This window comes from Gavialis gangeticus, unplaced genomic scaffold (assembly GCF_001723915.1).
Source record: "Gavialis gangeticus isolate Ggan-Ray unplaced genomic scaffold, GavGan_comp1, whole genome shotgun sequence".
Classification (NCBI taxonomy): domain Eukaryota; kingdom Metazoa; phylum Chordata; order Crocodylia; family Gavialidae; genus Gavialis; species Gavialis gangeticus.
In genome coordinates, this window is record NW_017729022.1 from 159,662,098 (window position 1) to 159,683,336 (window position 21,239).

The window sequence follows — 21,239 nt, forward strand, 5'->3', positions numbered from 1 at the left end:
CTGCATACCCTGCCACTCTTCTCCTGTAGCTCCCAATTCCCCCCACCCCCGCAATGCTTCTCCTCCTCTCTCCTCTTCTGCCATGCTCCTTTTTACCAGGATCCATCCCTACCACTGCTTGCATGGGGTCAAGTCGGAACGGCAGTGCTGGTTTTGTACCACTGCTATGGGGCCCAGCTGGAGTCATGCTCCATTCCCTGGGCTGCAGCAGGGGATAGAACCTGCCATTGTGGAGCAAAGGTGGTGGGGAGAGGGTTGAGGAGCAGGCAGGTAGGGGTGAGAGACTGGGTGTGGGGGGAGAGGTGGGGAGATGGGAGAAAGCAGTACAGGGACCTGAGGCTGTGGGTGGTAGAAGCAGTGTGAAGAGGGGAGGAGGGCAGAACAGGAGAAGGCAAGGGGTCCTGCTCTTGAACCTGCATGCCAAACTTTCCTTGGGAATGAATTTATGCAGAAGCACCCTTCTATGCTGGAGAAGTGGCTCTGGCATTACATCATGGAATGCCTGGAGGGCTGTTTGAGAGACTTAAAGAGGCACTTTTAAAGTTGTGTGACTTGGTGATGAGTGATAAACTTAAAAAAAAAAAAGTTTTGGGAGCCGCTTACCATCTCGGGAGCCTACAACAAATGTGATGTACACCAGCTTCTGTATGGGGAATCCCAGTCTGACTTAAAGCAAATAGGGTGTTCTGAGAGCACATGTTCATCCTGGGGAAGGCACCTTTCTCCTGGGCTTCTGTGGAGCCTTCCCCTGGAATTTACGGATGGCAAGCTGCAGAGCAGTGGGATCCATGTTTTTTTTTTATACTGATATGTTCTTTATCTGTCTGGGAGTGTCAGATGTGACAGTGGGAGTTTATCTATCCAGTTACCTGCACCTGTGCTATACTAACATTGTAAGACATGCATGTCAAATACCTGGCACCATTTTATTTGGCACACTGAACTACCAGTGGATCACCAGAAGCTGGGGGACATAGCCAGAGGGCCCTCAGGAATCCAGGGCCTTTAGGTCCTAGTGGACATGGCAGTTGGCGGCAGAAGGGTGAGCACAGTTTGACAGCCTCAGTCACCTTCTGGCTGCATTGCCTGTTGCTACTGCTGTGGCTCTACCTCCCTGGCTGCCGGGTGACACAACATGCCTTGTGCCGGAGCTGCTGATGCAGCACAGGACATGCAGTGGGGGCTGGAGTTGCTGATGTATGGCCTGGGTCAGGGTTGGCACCAGAACTGTTGTTGCCACCACCACTACTGTGCCGTTACAGTTGCACAGCTTCTTGTGCCCCAGGCTGGTTCCGGGCTACAAGGAGCCTTGTGCTCTGAAACTGACCCAGGGTACAAGGTGAGTTTGACATCACTGCTGTAAGGGATGGTCCTGTCTTAAAAGCTCACCTAGAAGGGTGTACTGGTTATGGGGAACTAATACTGGAAGACAGGCTTGCCTATCAGTGATAGAGCAAGGTTTCATGATTACTTCTGGAGGCCATGAGAGTGTCTCTGTCTTGAGCAGTGGATTGAAAGATGGCGTTCTGCTGATTGTTTCCTGGAATGAAGAACTTGTCAGTTTGTCTTATACCCCCTTCCATCCCAAGTATGATTCAGTATTTTCAAGGAACTGCTGCTTGAGGTACTTTGCTGCAAAGTCTCTCTTTCCTGAAGCTTGACCTTCCTGCTGCTCTACGGAAAACATATGCTTCTGCCTCAGCAAGAACTCTGTGGAAATACTTGTGTTTTGGCCACCTTCCCAGCACACCTGCTATTGTGAAGCTCCTAGAAACTTCCATTTCCTGCCTGCATACTGTCCTGCTTGAGTTACAGCCTACAAACTTGGTCATTTGAAATTGCTACAACGAGGACTCAAGTGACAAAATGGACTGAGAAGTCTTTAATGACTCCAAAGAAGTTAATAGCATTCTCTATGATTCTTGTTTCCTATCCCTGAAAGGACTTCCCCTCTGTTCCTGCGGTATGTGAATGGACTGGATTGGAGAGGAGTTAATTCACAACCAAACTCCCCACAATAAAGACCACAATAGGCTTTAGTAGCTCAAGGTCCTAATGGCCTTGGAGATGGTAGCAACCCACCCCAGGGTGCTTGAGTGCTCCACTTGCTTCCAGTTAGAGTATTTTGCAGATGCAGGTGGTCTAATGTGAATGAGTGGGTTGCACTCAAGAAGCCCAGATGTCTGAGTTGTGATCCAGAAAATGGCTGCCTTTGTACCCAGCTTTAAAAAGGTGAGCCCATGTGCAGGGCAGGGATAGTGACCCCAGAAAAGTGGAGTTGTGAATAAGTCAGAGGGGCCACCTTGGTGATTTGGGAGGCAGGATACTGTGGAATGCCAGTGGACAAACAACTTCCTATCATGTTCTGGTGGAAAATACAAATGTAGCTTGAAGTGCTTTCCAGTGAACCACTTTAAAGTTGTTCCTGTTTCATCCAGGTTTTGATACATTTCAGGTTGGTTAGTGGCACTTTAATTATTCTATCATCTTTACTTTCACTTTTTAGAGTACTTTAAAGGCACTCGGAGTGCTACAATGTTATATTGTCCATACCTTCTGCAGGGGGATGGAGGGAAAAGTTAGGATTTGGTCTCTACCTTGTACCATAATGGAAGCATTGAGGCCTTTTACTTTTGTTTGAAAGAGGGGTATTACAATCTTTATTTAAGTAGCCTCCAGGAGCCTCCTTCCTCATATCTGGCCACTGTTTTGGATTTGTCAAGAGTGAAATATATATTGAGATAAAAAGCAATTTCTTCTTCAAGTGATTAGGTTTAGTTTAACTGAAGTCCTTTGAAGTGTGTAGTCTACATGTATTCTGCTGTTTACCTTCTTTTCTTGCTGTGTCATTACTCCTTTTCACACTTGTATTTCTTGCTGGAAAAAAAATAGTGGAGAGTAAACCCATTCTGCTTTTATATTTTCCTTAGATAGACAGACAGAAGAAATAACTCAGGACAAATGGGTAGCCCTAAAAATATTGATGGCCAGATAGATACCCTATTTTCTCATACATATGAGGGACTATTTAGAAAACCTGGATATATACAAGTCCATAGGGGCAGATGTGATGCACCCAAGGGAGTTGACTAATGTGTTTGCAGAGCCACTGGCCATTATTTTTGACTGCTGTACCTAGCAGCACAGTTTAGGAAGCAGGTGAGCAGCCAAGTGGCAGGAGAACAGGCTAGGAACTATTTTGAAAAGTTGGACATGTACAAGTCCATGGGACTGGACGGGATGCACCTGAAGGTGCCGAGGGAGTTGGCTGATGTTGTTGCAGAGCTGCTGGCCATCTTTTAAAACTCGTGGTGATCAATAGAGGTCTTGGATGATTGGAAGAGGGTAAATGTAGTATCTATTTTTAAGAAAGGAAAAAAGGAGGATCCATGGAACTACAGTCTCATTTCAGTCCCTGGAAAAATCATAAAGCAGGTCTTCAAGGTACTAAGTACCTGGAGGTGGTGGTGATTAGGAACAGTCGGCATGGATTCACCAAGGGCAAGTCATGCCTGACCAACCTGATTGATTGATTGCTTTCTATGATGAGAGATGATGGGTTCTGTGGATGCAGAGAGACCAGTGAATATGATATAACTTGACTTCAGCAGGGCTTGTGATATAGTCTCCCACAACATTATTACAAGGAAGTTAAGAAAGTATGGGTTAGATGAATGGTCTGTAAGGTGGATAGAAAACTGGCTGGATCATCTAGTTCAGAGGGTGGTAGTCAGTGGCTCAGTGTCTAGCTGGCAGCCAGTATCAAATGGAGGGTCCCAGGGGTCAGTCCTGGGGCTGGTTTTGTTCAGTAGTTTCATTAATGATCTGGAAGATGGGATGGAGTGCACCCTCAGCAAATTTACAGATGAGACCATGCTGTGGGGAGTAGTGGATACGCTGGAGGGTAGGGCTAGGATTCGGAGAGGCCGCGACAGATTGGATGGTTGGGCCAAAAGAAGTCTCATGAGGTTCAACAAGGATAAGTGCAAAATCCTGCATTTTAGAACAGAACAATCCCATACACCTTTACTGGCTGGGGATTGACTGGGTAAGCAGCAGCTGGGGGTTACAGTGGACAGTAAGCTGAACATGAGCCAACAATGTGCCACTGTTACGAAGAAGGCTATCAGAATACTTGGCTGTATTAGTAGGAGCGTTGCCAGCAGATTGAGAGAAGTGATTCTTCTCCCATGTATTTGGCACTGGTGAGGCAACATTTGGAGTAGTGTGACCAGTTTTAGCTTCCCACTACAGAAAGGATATGGATAAATTGGAGAGGGTCTATCAAAGGGCAATGAAAATTGTTCTGAAGAGAAGCTGAGGGAACTGGCTCTATTTAGAGGATGGAGCTAGACAGTTCTCAGTGGTGGCAGATAACAGAACAAGGAGCAGTAGTCTCAAGTTGCAGTAAGGGAAGTTTAGGTTACATTTTAGGAAAAACTCTCATGAGGAGGGTAATAAAACACTGGAATAGGTTACCCAGTGAGATTGTGGACCTTCCTTCCTTGGAGGTTTATCAGACCCAGGTAGACAAAGCCTTGGTTGGAATGGTCTAGTTGGGAGTGGTCCTGCATTGAGCATGGGGCTGGACTAGATGACCTCTTGAGGTCCCTTCCAACCCTAATTTTCTATGATTCTATAACATGCCATCAGAATATAATACACAACTTGTCAAGCAGACTGGAGAAAATTTTTCCAGAGTTATGGCTACATGGGTCAGAAACAATAAGGTTTAGCTACTCAGCTGCCTTTCCTGCTTAGGCTCTGAAGTAAGAGGAGAGAGACCAGGAGCACCTAGCAAACAGTAAAGTGGCCCTAAGAAAGGTTAGCTTGATTAGTAGAACAGTGAGACATGGAGTAGAGACAGTCATTAACACTTGTCAAATGGAGAATAATGAACCATTAAGTCAATTGGCTCCCTTAGCTGTCTGGATAGTAAAGTCATAGCTGCTGCACAGTGGGGCAGGAAAAGTAGGGTGCTTCTATCCTGGTCAGAGAGACAGCTTCCCTGCTTAATACATGTACTACAGTTTGGGGGTGGGAGGGGTATGGGAAAGGTTCCTGTTTTATGCAAGGAAAATATGGTAATTATTCTGTTCTCAAGTATATGGAGTTTGTGTGTGCCAAATGTGGAATATACATGGAGAAGACATGTTGAAGAATTCCAATTAATATCAGAGTAAGTACATTTTTACTTGCAAATATATGCACATTTAATTTTGAGTTTTATGTATGAAATAGTAAAAAATAATGTCCCCTACATGCAGCTTCTGCAAGTAAGAGCAAAAAAAATGTTTAAGTACTAAGATGATACTGGAGTATTTAAAAATTAAGTGCTTTAAATAGTGGGAATTCCCCTCTAGATTACACTCATTCTAATATGGATCAAATTTTGGCCTCAAATTAATTGAGAGTTGCTCCTGAAGAAGACTTAAGTCCTAAACAAGTGATTTGTTCACATCCTGCACTGTTGACTTCTTTTAAGATAAGATTTTGTTTGTAAGTGTTAGTATCATTTGAACTTGCCTGTACTCCATAGATTTAAATTTCAACAAATGTTTCTTTCTTTGTTAATGTTTCATTAGAAAGCCTATTTATATGAATGTCTAGGATTAAATATGCAAGGTCTTGTACATTCTTCTGTAAACCTTAGTTTCTTAAATGACTATCGTTCAACTGGCTTTTTTCCCTGCTTTCCCCTCATCACCATGGGGCAGGTATCCTATATGAGTGCTGCTCCAGCCACAGTATGGAGGAGGATTGAGTTGTTCTTTTGTTTTACAAGTATTCTTTGCCAACTCCAGCAAACAACACTCACACCAGTCCTGCAAAATTGGTCCAATATGATATAGTGGATGTTCCTTATTGTGGAGCCGTTTTTTTTTTTTGTTTTTTTTTCTCCACAGTCCCCCTGTCCTCCATTTTTTTCCTTTTGTTACACAAATAAAACATGTTTTGGTTCAACACAATTGAAAGTTATTTTGCCATTCAGTTTGACCTGTGAGCCAGAAAAAATAATTTGTTCAAACAGTTCTGGTTTTGAGTGTTTGTATTCACAACTGAAAATATTGTAGAAGCCTTGTGTAAGCTCTTGTACAATTTGTGAACAAACAAATGTTATAGTAAGTAAATGTAACAGCATTAATTTACAACTTCTAGTGAGAAGTAAGGGAGAAGACTGTGGATTAAAAAGCCAGTATTGGAATTTTTTGTCATGTTCGTTTTAATTTTTTTTAAAGAGTTTTCTCTGAAACTAATTACAGTTCTTGACTTCAGTGGAAGCACAATGGCTTCTGATTAAGACCCTTCTGTTTCTGCATAGAGGAGCATATAAAACTCGGAGCATTATTCAGGAGTATGTCTTGTCATGTGTATAATTTTATGTAAGTAATAATTTTTTAATAGTTTTGAAACCTTACAGCAGAACTCTGAATAGAATATTATAGCTATTACAGTATTTTAAATTTTATTTAATATCTATTGAAGTTTTTCATAGCCTGCAACAAATATATTCTTTCCCAAATAAATAATAATGACACATTCTGGAGCCTCATGTATTTTATTCATTATAATTTCAACCAGTACTCTCTCTGAGAGAAAACAAAATGTTAAAGGAGTTTTCAGGTCATTCTCTATTATTAGAGAAATGAACCATTTCATTCATAGTGTGATTAATTGGGCAAAAAAGCTATTTAACTGACGATAAATACAAATTATAGCTTGCTTTTTTTTTTAAATTAGTCCTCATGCACATGCAAACACTTTCTGTCTGACTTTGGTACTCAGAGTTGCATTTTTCATGGAAATAGGTGTTATTGGCAATAAATATGCATGTGAAATATTGAAGGGTCTATACAGTGGTTGGGAGGAAAAATATGTATCTAACCATGAGCCATTATTTTTTAGGGGGGGAAGGGGGTCTGTCTGGTTCAGTTACCTATTTTCTAAGATTATATTTGAGTTTTTCTTTTAACCACAAAAGTATAGAATGAGGTGACAATAAAAGAATATTTTTATACTAGCATAGTTTTATGAGCTGGATAATATGAGATACTTCTGTACTTTGCAAATAAACTGATACAAGTAGGAGGCCTGTGTGAATAGGGAAGTATTTAATTTAGATTCGGCCGATTTGGAGGACAGTGATTTGATCTGGTGATTCGAATCACTGTCCCCATTTGATTTGGCCAAATCAGATTTGGAGATTTGGCATGATTTGGAGATTCGGATCAGCCAGGGAGAGGCAGGCACAGCCAGGCGGCTGCAGGTTCTCCCACGGCTCCTTCAGCCGTGCCTGCCTCTCTCTCCAGACAGGGAGAAGCCCCCAGGGCTGCCCTGCCCGGCCCCATCCCCTGCCTGGCCCAGCCTCCCGGCCCTTAAAAGCCCCGCACTCACTGGCTCTGGCAGCAGCAATCAGGGCCTCTGGGGGCTCATGGCAGAGCCCCCCTGCACAACACAAGGCAGTGGGGATCGCCCCCTCTGCTTGACACCCACACAGCAGCTGCCCCATGGCATGGGTGCAATGTGGCTCCGCAGGGTGCCGCGTACTGTCCTGGAGCTGAGGCGGCTCCAGCAGTGAGCTGGAGCCCGGCACCGCTCAGCCTCAGTGGCCCTAGCTTCCAGATGGTGCATGGCGCCCTGGCAAGTGCTGCACCCATGCCATGGGACACCTGTGGTGCGGGTGCCAGGGGAGGCGGGGGAGGGGTGATCCCCACTGCCCCGTGCTGCGTGGGAGGGCTCTGCCATGAGCCCTCAGAGGCCCTGATGTCTGCTGCTGGTGAGTGTGGGGCCTTATTTTTTTAAGTGCCAGGAGGCTGGGGCTGGGCAGGGCAGCTGTGGGAGCTTCTCCTGTGGCTCCCCCTGCCTGGAGAGAGGCAGGCACAGCTGGAGAAGCTGTGGGAGAACCTGCAGCCGCCAGGCTGTCTGCCTGTCTCTGGCCTGTCTGAATCTCTAAACGTCTCCGAATATTTTCCAAATCGGTTTGGAGGCTTTGGATTAGATTCAGATCTTTTAATTGGTCTACCTATTTGATTCAGAGATTCGACCGCTGAATCTCCTCCGAATCAAATCGGCGACCAAAGCTTCACACAGCCCTAATAAATAATTGATACAATGCATAATTCTTCCACAGAACTGGTTCAGTACAGCTATCATAGCAGTTATCGTTTCTATTTTAAAACAATAAGGGAAACGGAGGCTAGAATCCTTCAGGAGTTAGTACCCTATGGTCTGTGGGCCAGGTTTGGGCTATTAAGCTCTGACTTGGACCAGGACAGCATGAGGGATCAGGTGGCATGCAGCTGTTCTGTGCCACCTGTCCCCTCTGCAGTGCCCCCCCTCCACCGCTGTCCCTGCTACTCTCTCCCTGCACTTATATTTGCTGCAAAGGGGCTGGGGATCAGTGGCAAAGGTAAGCGCATGTAGCTTGGAGAGATTTTTAGTCTTCAGCAGGAGGCCAGATTGCAAGTTCCAGCCCCTGATAGTAAAAGGTTGCCAACCCCTGGAGATCAATTGTAAGGCAGTCAGTGTTTAAATGAGAGAGCAGATCTATCTTTTTCTTGTTCAAGCTGCTTCTCACACAGAGCCTCACATAGCGACTCAACGACCTTTGGATCATGCCCAAAGTTACTTAATTTGTGCACAAGGTGGATAGGATTGCATTTGTGAAGTAAATAATTAAAACATCATTGACCTATAGCTAGACAACCATATGGCTTCACGCATTACTAGGCAGGTGAGCACTGTAGTACATTTCAGAAGCTCTAGGAAGTAATTGGCCTTATTATTATAAGTACTAAATATTTGAAGAAAAAGTTCAAGCACTTTTTTTGTAGCCTTATGTATCTCAGGATCTGGCATTTTTATTTGATGTCATGATAGCTAAGGATACTTACATATACTATAAGAAAATTACTGTAACTAAATTAAAATATTTGTTACAAAAGTAGTTTCTAATAGCAGGAAAACTAGGTTTAAGATGGATACTAACTTTATTTTGAAGATACAAATCATCTAGAAGATGGTAAGTTTGTACACTAATATGATAATCAAATTGTGTTAATTAAATATCACAGTTGTTCTGTAGCCACATATAGTATTCATTAAATATATCTGTAATATTCTAAAATGTACCTACTCTTGAACTTTTTAATGTAATCCATTAGACCTAATAGACACTTTGTGGTAAAATGTTAATTTTTTTTAATACTTGGAAAGCTTTAATTATTGTACCTTTCAGATATTCTTCTAATTGGTTTAGTCTGTAAACTGGGGATAATTAGGACCTTAGTGAAATAGAAGATATGAATTTGACCAGTGTGCCAAAATTATCACAAGTAAAAATACATTTAATACTTACTTTCTGCTGGAAGCACTGGAAATCTGTCAGATTTTTTTATTTACGCTTTTTCATAGTATAAATAACATTCTTTCAAGTTGTTATTTAGAATTTAAGTTAACGCTTGTATTTGGAATTTAAAAAATCCCAATGCTGAATGTGGCAAAGATATAATGATACAATGTTTCATGTTCTTTTCTATCCAAGGAGTACAGCTGGTTGGTGCTTGAACTAAACTAAGCTAATTGAGGGATTAATACAGTACAAACAATAATATGCTATACTGCCAATGCTCATACACACTAGAGGACTGATGGTAATGTTAGTGTTAGTTTGTTACTTGTTTTATAACGTATTGTGTTATATGATATTAAATGGTATTAAAAGTAAAATGTTTTAACTTGATTTTGTATTTAGTATGTGCGTACAAGTTTTAAGATTGTTTTCATATATGCAAATCGATACAAAGATCATTTCTAAAGTCCCATGTTGGTACTAAATTACATTAATAATTAATTAGTTTTGCTGGGGCTAAAGTTTCAGCCTTTTTGCAGGGTATTGGCTGCTATGGTTTTTTCTTGGTCTTTTTTTTTTAGACTACTGTCATCAGATATTGTGTATCCATAGAGAACTGCACAGCTCATGTGTAGACTTTTTTTATTCTTTCCCGACTATTCCTTGGGTACTAATTAATTTAATGTTAGGTCTACTGTACTGTGGAGCAAACCATTTCATAGGTTCATTTCTTTTCAGGACTCACGGTGAATAGATCAAAAGCAGCTTTGAATTGTGAGAACTATAAATATGTTAATAATGTAAGCCACTTTGGTTTTTTTTATTTTTAAATATCAGCATGGACAATATTTAGAATTGTCCCTTGCTTTTATGATGAAGTCAGTGCATTTAACATGGAGGGTTAGAATTTTGATTTAAAAACAAATTTCATATCCTTTTCCTTTATGTGGGAGGAAAGATCAGAACCTCACTCAGTAATTTAGAAACAGTACACGACTTAGTCATCAAGGGCCAGATCTTAATCCAACTATTAGATGCACTGTATAGGTAAGTGGTGCTTATGTATAAAAGAGTGTTCCTATTTCATCCTGCTTAAGCCCCTGAACAATCATTAGTGGAAGAGGTAGGTGAGATGTCCTCACCTCTTTTTGTGACTTAACCTTAAGATGAAGGTATGCAATAAAAGTAAAGCTGTTTCTTCAGGGTGTTGAGCTGGGTGGAATAAGGTCTTATGTTCCTATGTTGGTAATAGGAGATGCCTAATAGATGGAACAGGACTTGGCCCTTAAAGTCTGCTTTGCTTTTGCTGTTGGCATGGGTATTCTACCTATATGTTTAAACACTAAAAGACATTAGACAGTTACCTCTGTGCTTTTCATGCAAGGTACTCAACAGGGGTGGGAAAGGGAAAGTATTGAAATGATAGTGAAAGTAATGTTGGATCTGTTTTGCCTTTTCACTCTCCTTGCCTGTCTTGTTTTCCATATGCAGTTTTCTTACATGAAGTGAAAATAGATCAATGTGTATGAATAGGTAGGGCACTAGAAGGCTGATTAATGGAGGGCCAGTGGCAAATAATGTAATAACAATTTAATCTTGTAAAACATAAGGCATCTGATTTTGCATGAGTCACTGACATCCAGCATGCAGAACCAGCTTTAGTGCAGGTTTTTTCTGGCTGGGCACTTGGTACAGTACAAACTGAAGAAGGATCATTTCAGAGAATAAATTGCTGTGCTGTTTACATCCAGCCTGAATCACAGTGCATCCACCTTGTATGAGTCCTGGAGTGGAGTCCTAGAATGGTTCTTTGTTTCTATCGTAGCATTCATAAAATCTTGCTCTGTCAATTTTTTCAGCACTAGAAAGTGGTAACTCTGCATTGCTTCTACAGTTACTGTTTGGGGGGGGGCCTCCTTTTATAAGAATTTCGTCTTATTTTGCAAATAAAATGTGGTCCCAGTGAGCTGATTATTTGTCTGATAGCAGAACAGCTTCTTAAGGGACAAATGTACATCTTTTCTTCTTGAGTTTTAGCCAGTGTGTAGTTCTTTGAATTCTTTGTGGTCTTGGCAGCTCTCAAGACTTGGCTGGGTAAGAGTTGTGGGGAAATACTAGACTGTTGTGGTTAGAGATTTGTCAATGCCAACTCAATGGAGGGCAGGACACTTACTTTTTAAAAAAAAGCTTGTGTACACTCTGTGCTCAAGAAATCATTGACAATATCTTTCCAAGTATTGTTCTGTTACTTCTTCATGTTTGGTTATGATTATTGAAAAGGTTATGGTGAGACAATTATTGTACACTATTTAGTGGCTTCAATCTATCTAGTGATCTGGGTAAAACAAAGATGACCAGAGTTGTATTGACTGATGATCTCCTTTGGTGATCGCTGGAATTGAGACTCAGGATCTTTTGGTGTCATTCCCATGTCATTTTCTTCTGTAGAATGCAGTGTGTTTGAGTGGGCATGTACCTGGGTTCTTCCCAAGTTTCCTTCAACCGGCTTCTGTCCTGCTGCTGCTTTGTCCCTGTCTCCTTATCTCAGTCCCATTTTATTTTTCCAGCCCCAATCTCTGTTCCTCAGACTCCTTATCCCATTCCCAGTCTCCTTGCCCAACTGATCCAAGTGATTTATCCTTCATCCTGGCTGTTCCTTAGATTTGTCTTGCTTCTCACCCAGGTTCCCTGTCCTGTTCACAACCAGCTAGTGTCAGTTTCTCTTCTTTATCTAGCTCCTCATCTGATCTTTTTCTTTGCAGTTGTCCCTGCCCTGAAAGTTTGTCTAACATCTCTCCCTATTATAAGGATGGTCCAATAAAGGATATCACCAAAAAACCTTGCATCTTGCATAGTGCTGTATGCAGTAGTTTATTGCTGTTCCCTTACCTACTTCTGACAACTAAGCAAAGTAGTTTGACCAGTACTGTGGGACTTTGGCACTTGCCCAGGATTTTGGGATGGAACCTTTAGCTTCTGGGGACGGTGTAATTCCAACCATAGTCTGTACCAACCTGTTCTAAATTTATTTGAGAGATTTTATTATGATATGAGAAGGTATTAATCTTGGTTTTCAACTGACTGCCACTTCATGGAATAGATTATTATTCTGATCCATTACTTTAAGGCTGGAGGAATGACTGGCTAGGCTGCAGTTCTGCAGAGAAGGGCCAGGATATTACAGTGCATCAGAAGCTGAATAGAAGCCAACAGTATGTTCTTGTTGCAGAAAAAGCTAACATATCCTACTGGTTGTATTAACCAGACTGACATCTGCAAATCAAGCAAAGTGATTTTTATACTTTGTTTGGCAGTGGTAAGGCCTCTTGGAGTACTGTGTTCATTTTGGGGCCCTACACTTAAGGAAAGCTGTGGACAGGTTAGAAAGTGTCCAGCAGAGAACAACAGAAATGATTGGTGGACTGGAAAACAGGACATATTTAGAAAGATTGAAAGAACTAGAATTATTTAGTTTGGAGAAGAAAAGACGAAGGGGAGATTTGATAATAGTTTTCAAATACCCAAAGGGTGATTATGTAAAGAAGATGGAAATAGACTGTTCTCTATGGCTTTAGGAGATGGCAGTAGGAGCAATGGACTTGCTCTGCAGCAGAGGAAACTTAGGTTGGATGTTAGAAAATTAAGTTTTCACTGTGACGAAGGTTAAGCATTGGAATAGGCTCCATGCCTGCAAATGTTCAGAGATGCTTCTGCCTTGAACAGGGTGCTGGGCTAGATGACTTCATTGGTCGTGTCCAGATGAGCAGGGGTGTGTGCTTGCAACAACATGAATAATAGTGGTACAAATTTGTGCTGCTTCATGCTGCAGTGCACTCTCCTACATCTGCTCTTTGTTGTGGGACACATTGTCCTGCTGTGGGCAAGCTGCCCTTGCCCAGCTCCTCCTGGCTCCTAGTGTGCTGAAGCAGAGCAGTTGCAGCACAAATGGAGCATAGAGACACTGGCCATCAACCAGGGCATCTCACTGGAGAACCAAACCTCTGTTTTGGTTAGCATGTATTGTACCACTTTTTTCCTAGCACTTATTTTTGTTACCAGGAAATCCCAGTAGCAAATTTTGCCCCTGTACTGTAAATCTGCAGCATGGGGCATGTTTTAACATTCCATGTGTGTGGTTTGTGGCACCTCAAAGAGGTTTGTGATGCCACAATCCACATGTCCCGGCTTGTCTGGACACGGCTGTTAGGTCCCTTCTATCCCTACTTCCCTTTGATTCTATGCCTTTGCCTTGGTTACATCTTCTTCCTTGGCTTACCCTCTGTCTTTCAGATCTATAGGGGTATTGTAATACCATTACCCTAGAAGCACAGGTACCATAGTGGATGATGGTGCCAATAGCAGTACCGTTACTAACTCCTTGAAAGGTGTACGGCTCTGATGGATGCAAGTAATTGATGACTGCAGAGAGGCTTGTTCTTGGGAATCAGCAGTTCTTCTTGTTTATAGAAGTACTTCTGGAACCTGACTGCTTTAGTAGTTGAGCACCATTTTTACCCCTTAGCCCAGGGGTGGGCAAAATGCAGCCCATGGGCTGGATGTGGTCCTCCAGGCCATTTTATCTGGCCTGCGGGGCCCCTAAAAAATTTAGAAAACTAATATTTATCTGCCTCTGGCTGCCTGTCATGCAGCCCTCGATGGCTTGCCAAAACTCAGTAAGCGGCCCTCTGCCTGAAATAATTGTCTGCCCCTGCCTTAGCCCGTGTTTCCTGCCTTAGCCCGTGTTTTGACTGCATTTGGGCTAGTTATCAAAACTAGACAATTGTTTCAACGCCACTGAACCTCAAACAATGAAATTTGGTGGATAGCCCACTAGCATTTGGCCATAATTTTTTTTGGTCCATGTACCACTTTTTCCCCAGCTACTTGTTTCAGTGAGCCACAGCAAGCCAAGATCAGCTGGAGAGTGTTGATCTTCATTTTTACTGTAGTTCCCAGTCTTTGAAATCACTTTTAGTAGTAACCTACTCAAACTAGGCTGAGATTACTCATCCTATATTCAGTGTTAATGCATCTTAACCATAATTCTTTGACTTTTCTCAGAGTCCTACCATACCTCAAATCCACTAAATCCTATTCTTTCTTTAATAATATATATTCATGATTCTCCATAATGACACTGTGTTTTGGTTAAGCAAAAGACTAGCAAAATCTGGAAATATACACGTAATCCCAATGATAAGAGAATTCCACATTTCAGTTTTTCCTTGAGGAAAATGCTCCCCCATAGTTTTGGAGGCTCTACCAGGCTCTATGACCATATTCTACACAGCAGCTGGTATCTTAAACAGATCTGGGCTCCATAAGATCTCACAAGTATGATAGTATAAGTATAGTGTCTTGCTAGTTCTGCTTTTTCCTTAATCTCATATATTCATGGAATATATTTACATTGCATGGTTCCTTCTTCTCTCCTTTGCTGCCTTCAGTGCCAACCATCCTGTTTTCTTTTCAGTAGCTATTCTGAAGAAGGATGAATTGAAATGACTTGAATTTTCTTTTTTCCCATGGAAATTGTCAGGGTGACAAGGAAAAGCAGGCTGTTTCAGGTTACTGCTCTTCCTGTCCAGTTGAAAACAGGAATCACAAACCATCTTCCATTTCAACTGCAAGGCACATTTCTTTGCCTTGATCATCTTAGTAATATTAATGTACCACAACCTATATATTTATGAAAAATAAAACCAAATTAAAACGAGAACAGTCAAATCTTATCCTCCGTTCCTCTGACTACCCCTCCTCCCCCCCGAAGCTCCCTCCAAAAAACAAACAAACATACTGCTAGGAAACAAATGGACAGAAAATGCTTACCAAAATCTCTCAGAACAAAGCACTCTACTTCAGATACTTCTCTCTGTAAAGAGAAGGTGAGCAAACATGTGATACACTACTCAGGTTTCTTAATGTACTGCTGCAAGACACTAAGATGCTGTTGTGATGAGTGCTGTATAAGAATCTACATAGAATGCAATAGAGTGTTGGCAGGTACATTTCAGATAAAGTATAGATTGCTATCTAGTTGAATAATAACTTCCTTTATTCTACACTTCAGGCTCAATTCAAGATAATGCAAGATAGACACGTCTCATGCTGACAGAGTATCTTAGACATCTGACTTACTCAGTAAAAGATTTTTTTTCCCCTTGAACAAGACCCTTTCATACCTTTTATAAGATCAGTTACAATTATTTGAAAGAGAGCTGGGGGAATATGTTTAGATAATGGCCTTTCTCTTTTCTTAAAAATCTAGTAACAGCTTCACTAGTTTCTTTTTCTTTCTTCGTAATTTTTTTCTGGATCAAATTAACTTGGATCCAGAACCTATGCTTTTTTTCTGTTATGGCTGCAGATAACTGTCTTTGGTTGTCAGTAAATGTTTCTTTTGGCATATGGTTAACAAGGAGCCTACAACTGACAAATCCATCTCTGGGTAGTATAGTCATGAAATCCACCTTTTCTCAGAAAAAATGTTGATATCCTTTTACTAGATTAATCTATCATAAATCTGTACATGTCCAGTATCTTGACTGTTGGACTACAGCAAATAGATTTCATGAAGTTTAGCTTCCCCCCCCCCCCAACACACACACACAATCCAAGGCTCCTCTCTGAGAAAGCATTTGTTTTGGACTTGTATCCATGTATCTCTTAGTGACAACCTGAATACAGCATAAAATCAGTTTTGAGTGTATACTGTCCAAAGAACTAATTATTTTGCTACTAATTTTTGGTAGATTAGTTTGAGGTTCTTTGAAGATGTGATAAAACATTGAATAACACTGACAGCAGCAATTCAAAATTATACCATAGACATCAAGGGCCAGATGTAGCTCATTCTTGTAGGCTCCTAAACAGGACTTGGGCAGAATTTAGGGGACTCAAAACATCTTTCAGGAGAGTGTCTTAACATGAGGCGTGAGAATAGGCAGGATTTTCCACCCAGCCTTTTAAAGGTAGTCCACTGTGCAGACAGGAAGGCAAGATTCATGGGGCCAGAAGGAAAGCAAGCAAAAAGGAGCATGACTATGCTCTGTGAGGAAGGTAGTCCTCTATGAATCCTGGAAAAAAAAATTGCCAGTAATTGGCTAATGTAAAATGCAGAAACAGTCCTCCCCCCCCCGCCATATTAATTTCGTGTACATCTGGATACCCTAGTTTGCTATCACTATAACTACTATTAAATTGTTGTAATGCCTCTTTAAATAAGAGCTAGTTTAGAATGCATTGGATAAGTATAGAAAACCACTTGTTCAATTGGTTTTAAAACTATCTGTTTTGAAATTTAACACCATAAGGAAGAAGCATCTAAATTGACATAGTATAATTTTGTTTTAACAATATTTTTAGAGGTGCACCGATACATCGGTCCCATATCATGTTGGCACCGATAAAAGCAAAATTGACATTATCAGCAATCGGCTTTTTTTGGCTCATGTGGTTAATTTAATATGGTTGATTTAAATGTCACGTGCATGCGCAGCCGCAGCACAGTCTGGCAACATGGAAAGCAATGTCCGGCTGGTAAGTCCTGTTGTGGGGGAAGGAAGGGGCATGGGTGAGTAAGACCAAGGCCCCCACAGTGAGGGAGGGAGTGGGGCTAGGGCTGAGGCAGGCTCTGCACAGCCAGAGTGGGGCATGGGACAGAGGGTGGTGCTGCCCTCTTCCTGGCGGGTGGGGGGAAGCGGTTGGATCAGGCTGTGCTTGGGGTGGGCGGTGGTGGTGCTGGGAAGGGGAGCTACAGGGTGGGCTGCAACCACTCCAAAATTTGCCACCATTGCAGTGCTACTGTCGCCTGCCCCAAGTGCAGCCTTGGCCCAGCCCCCTGCTGGGAAGACCCTGGCGCCATCCCCAGCCTACAACAGCAATCCACCCTCATGCTGCATGCAAATCCAGGGGGCACACACCCCTCATATCCTCCCAGGGTGTATCCAGTAGCCAGAGGGCCCCCCCCCATCCTCCAGATGAGCTGCTTGCGGCTCCGTCTTGTGCCTCAACCCATCTCGGCTGTGTAGCTCCTGCCCCAGCCCCAGTGCCAGCGCTACTCCCTCCCTCACTGCAGGAGCCTTGGTCTGCCCTCCTCCACCCATGCCCTTTCCTTTCCCAACGGCCCTTCCCCGACAACAGACTTACCAACTGGACACCACACTCCATGCGGCTGGGCCATGGCAGTCGTATTGATATCAGCCAATATGGCTTGTTAAAAATTGGCCGTTGGTACTGGCCCAAAAAATCTCTATCTGTGCACCCCTAAATATTTTATATATGTGTTTGAAACTCTGTTACTTTTTGTTGTTGGAAAATTGAAATATTATTAAGCATTTTATTGTTGACACATTATATTTTGAAATTTATAGTAGGTTTTTTGCAGTTTTTTTCCTTCTCTTTCCATTTCTTTCAGTCTCTCCTGAGGCAGTGGGATTCCTTTCAGCTGTTGGAGTGTTTATTATCTTGATGTTACTCCTTTTCCTATATATTAATAAAAAAATGTGTTTTGAAACTGTTGCTGGCTTCCCAGACCTTGATTCAGGATACAGCGCAAGAAAGAATTCACAAGACAAACTTTGTAAGTATATGAACTTTATTCTACTTGATTTTGATGTATGGAAAGATAATACACATTTTTTTTGTGTAAATAAAGTGGTCCACATGAGGAAAATGCATGTTGTTGTATGTAGATGAGTTTGAGGATTGTATACCATCTGGAAGAAAGACGGCCTCTTTGATTACTGACCCACAGAAACTTTACACATCTCCATGGCTTTTGCATGTGAGAAGATGCTTCTTTTTCCTTATGTCCCCTGAAACATTGAAATACTGCATGGTTGTCTGTAATGAAAATAGATTTAGGTAACAGGATTATTGAGGGGGATGCATACAACAAACCAAGTTAATTTTCCAATGTTTTTGCAGACAAGGAAGGCTGTATGGGTAGAGAAGGATTTTAAAGGAAATCAAACACCAGAAATTGAAATATGTCTCTTTACTGACTAATAAATTATTTCTAGGCTTAGCTACTTGGAAGAAAGCGCCTATTTAGCTAAGATAGCATCCAAACTAGTACAAAACCAGCCAACCAACCAACTCCTGCCCCTCCCCTCTCCTTCTGCCAAACAATCCAATAACATTACACAAAATAAATAAAACCCTTGGAAATGTCACATATCAAACTCTTCTCAGGGGGTTGGGAATATGTGTTTTGTACATACCTAAGTTTGGGGGTCAGTGAACTGGATACCTTTCTCCTTTGAGGCTATGATTATTCTAGTGATAGCTGAGATTAGCTCACTTCTGAAGAAGAGACCAGCATAAAATAAGGGACTATGGAATATTAAGTGATTGATTTGCTTACTTGGACTCTTCTTTACTACCTCCTTCACAGCTGCTTCTCAGAAGGCAGGGCTAATTTTGGTTTCTGAGCTCGTGATTGAAATTTCTTGTAGCGGTCAAACCTTTTAACATAAGAACACAGAATGAGAAGGAGTTTCTGGGTCACTGATTCCAGTCTCCTGTGATCACAGACAACCAAGTGTAGTCAACATTTGTCCCAAAGGTTCTATGAAAAAATCTATTCTGGCCCCTTTTGTAGGTCACAGCCAGAAAACAACTGATATAAAAAAGGCCAGCAACCCTAAGGTATGCGACAGAGTGCAGGAGAAACAAGGATGCTACCAATACATTTCTTTTTAACAAGTTGGCGTGCTGTGGACCAAGTATTCATAGCCAAATTCATCCTCCTCTTTTGAAAATCAACAAATATTTTAAGTTAAAAAAATAATTATTTTGGGCATGTGCTGTGCTATTATATTAATCTAAAGTAATTCATGGTTGTTTTAATTAATTTAATACATATCATTTACGTTTATTTAAAACTTCTTCTTTGCAGGTATAGAATAAAAGTACATATTTCTTCTTTCCCACACGTTTTTGTTTTGTTTTTTTCTTTTTTTCTAGTAATCCATTGTATTATTGCTAGTTGTTCCTGAATTATGGCAAAAGACTTGACATTTTTACAGTGGAAAAATATTGTATGACACTAGTTGATTTTTCACTTCATTTTGAGGATTTTTCTGCCTTGATTTATTAATTCTTTCACTGCTTACAAAATCTGGGGAAAGAGCAAAGCTGTTGTGGCCCCAGGTTATATAACTGAGATAACAAAGCTAACTCAACATAATACTGAATTTGGCTGTGCTTGAAGAAATCACAGAACAAAAGATTTTTCTACGAAGTGCTTTGGTGAATAAAGAAATTAGACAAATGGCATTTTTTAAAAACTTTCAACAAAATCTGAACCTTCCTTCTGTGTCTTCTCTGGTTGACACGCTTAGCAGTGCTGTAGATGATCTGACCAGTGTCGTTGGAGAAGTCGGTTACTGTGTAGCTGATTCAGTCACAGAGCAGGTAACGAGTATGATAAATGGTTTTCGCACAGAAGATGAAAATTTTAAAACACAGGAAGATAAAGCAGTGCCAGTTAAAGATGAAGCTATAATGTCATTACCAGATTCTAAGGAGACAAATATGAAAGAAAACTCGTGCGCTACAAAAGATAAAAATAAACAAACTAATTATACTTCATTAGATGTTGCAAAACAAGATACAGCTCAAGACAGATCATCCCATTATGTCAAGGACAAACACCAATATCAGTTAAAGCAGGGTGATGCTAATAAACATTTTAGTGATAAGGAAGACTTGGAAAAAGTAGGAAGACATGTTCAAAGCAAAGGAGAGAAAGGAAAGGAGTACTTGGTAAATGAAAAGTTCTCAAAGGATAATAGTCTGAAGAGTAATAAACTTGCAGCAGAAGAATCTGTCATTAAGAAACCCAGTAATGGATTGCAAGTCATATCGGAGACTGCAAAGAGACACTTGCCTAAAAAAGGTAAACCAAGATCATCAGCAGTTGATTTTAAAGACCACAGAGAAGTTCATGGTACAAATGTGTCCAAGAATTCGGAAACAAAAGTAAACGAAGCACAAAAGCAGAGATTTTCAGAGTCTAATTTGAAAAAGGCACAAAAAGATCGTGTTAAAGAAGTGAAAGAAAAGAAATGTAAAGCTTTTTCTGATGGCAAAGGACAACCTTTAATGAAGCATGAAGAAAACGCCTCAACTACCCTATCAAAAGAAGGTAAAAAAAGAAACTATAAAGAATCAGAAAAAAATGCAAGAGAAGTAAGTAGTATGAAGACAACAGAAAAAGGTGAGGAGTCTTTCAGCAAATTGTCTTCCTGGCCTTTTCTCCACCTTTTACTGCTTACTACTATTACTTCCCAATTTACAGATTTCACGATAACACCTCTTTCTTGTCGGTGGAATCTTTTGTAATATGTTTTATTTGCTGCCTAATTGCAATGGTGTTTCTTAAAACCCTAACTAGTTTTGTTTGTTTTTGGTCTATAGAGCTCATGGTTAAATATTTTTCCTCATTCGTAAATCTTCGTTGTTCCTAAATAAAAACTTCCATCTTTTTCCCAAGTGCTTTGTGTGCTTTCTCTTGGATACTGGAATTTTTAACGAAAGTCTTTGCTTTGTTATAGAACACTCCTAAAATTCTTTTTACCATGTCAGTTTCCTGGATTAAAAGTTATGTAACATTTGATATAGTCAGCTGAACTCTCTTAAGGGATGTATTCAAAGTATCTTTGTTCTTACTGCATATGGATCATCCATATGCATATGTTTTTAAGATCTAAGATTATCTTAATGATAGTATTTTTTTCAAAACAAAAAATTCTAGACTGAATGTATTTTATTTATTCTTTGTAAGCAATTGCATGCATGCCTTTAAAACGGCTATCTAGAAAATGGTATGTGAGAACTTAAAAAAAAAAAAAAAAAAAAAAAAAAAAAAAAAGGGGATTTT

At 40.9% G+C, this 21,239-nt stretch overlaps 1 protein-coding gene across 3 annotated transcripts in view; it reads left to right on the top strand.

Moving 5' to 3' along the window:
• Positions 1 to 21,239, top strand: part of SYT14 (synaptotagmin 14) — a 195,061-nt gene that overhangs the window by 69,862 nt on the left and 103,960 nt on the right. The window contains exons 1-2 of one of the 3 annotated variants that reach the window (XM_019516406.1): positions 17,849 to 17,933; positions 19,322 to 20,576. In XM_019516406.1, the coding sequence (XP_019371951.1) occupies positions 19,628 to 20,576 (949 nt within the window). In that variant the 5' untranslated portion in view covers positions 17,849 to 17,933; positions 19,322 to 19,627. Of the gene's footprint in view, positions 1 to 17,768; positions 17,934 to 19,253; positions 20,577 to 21,239 lie in introns of those variants that run through there. The other 2 variants (XM_019516405.1, XM_019516407.1) reach the window with 2 other exon arrangements.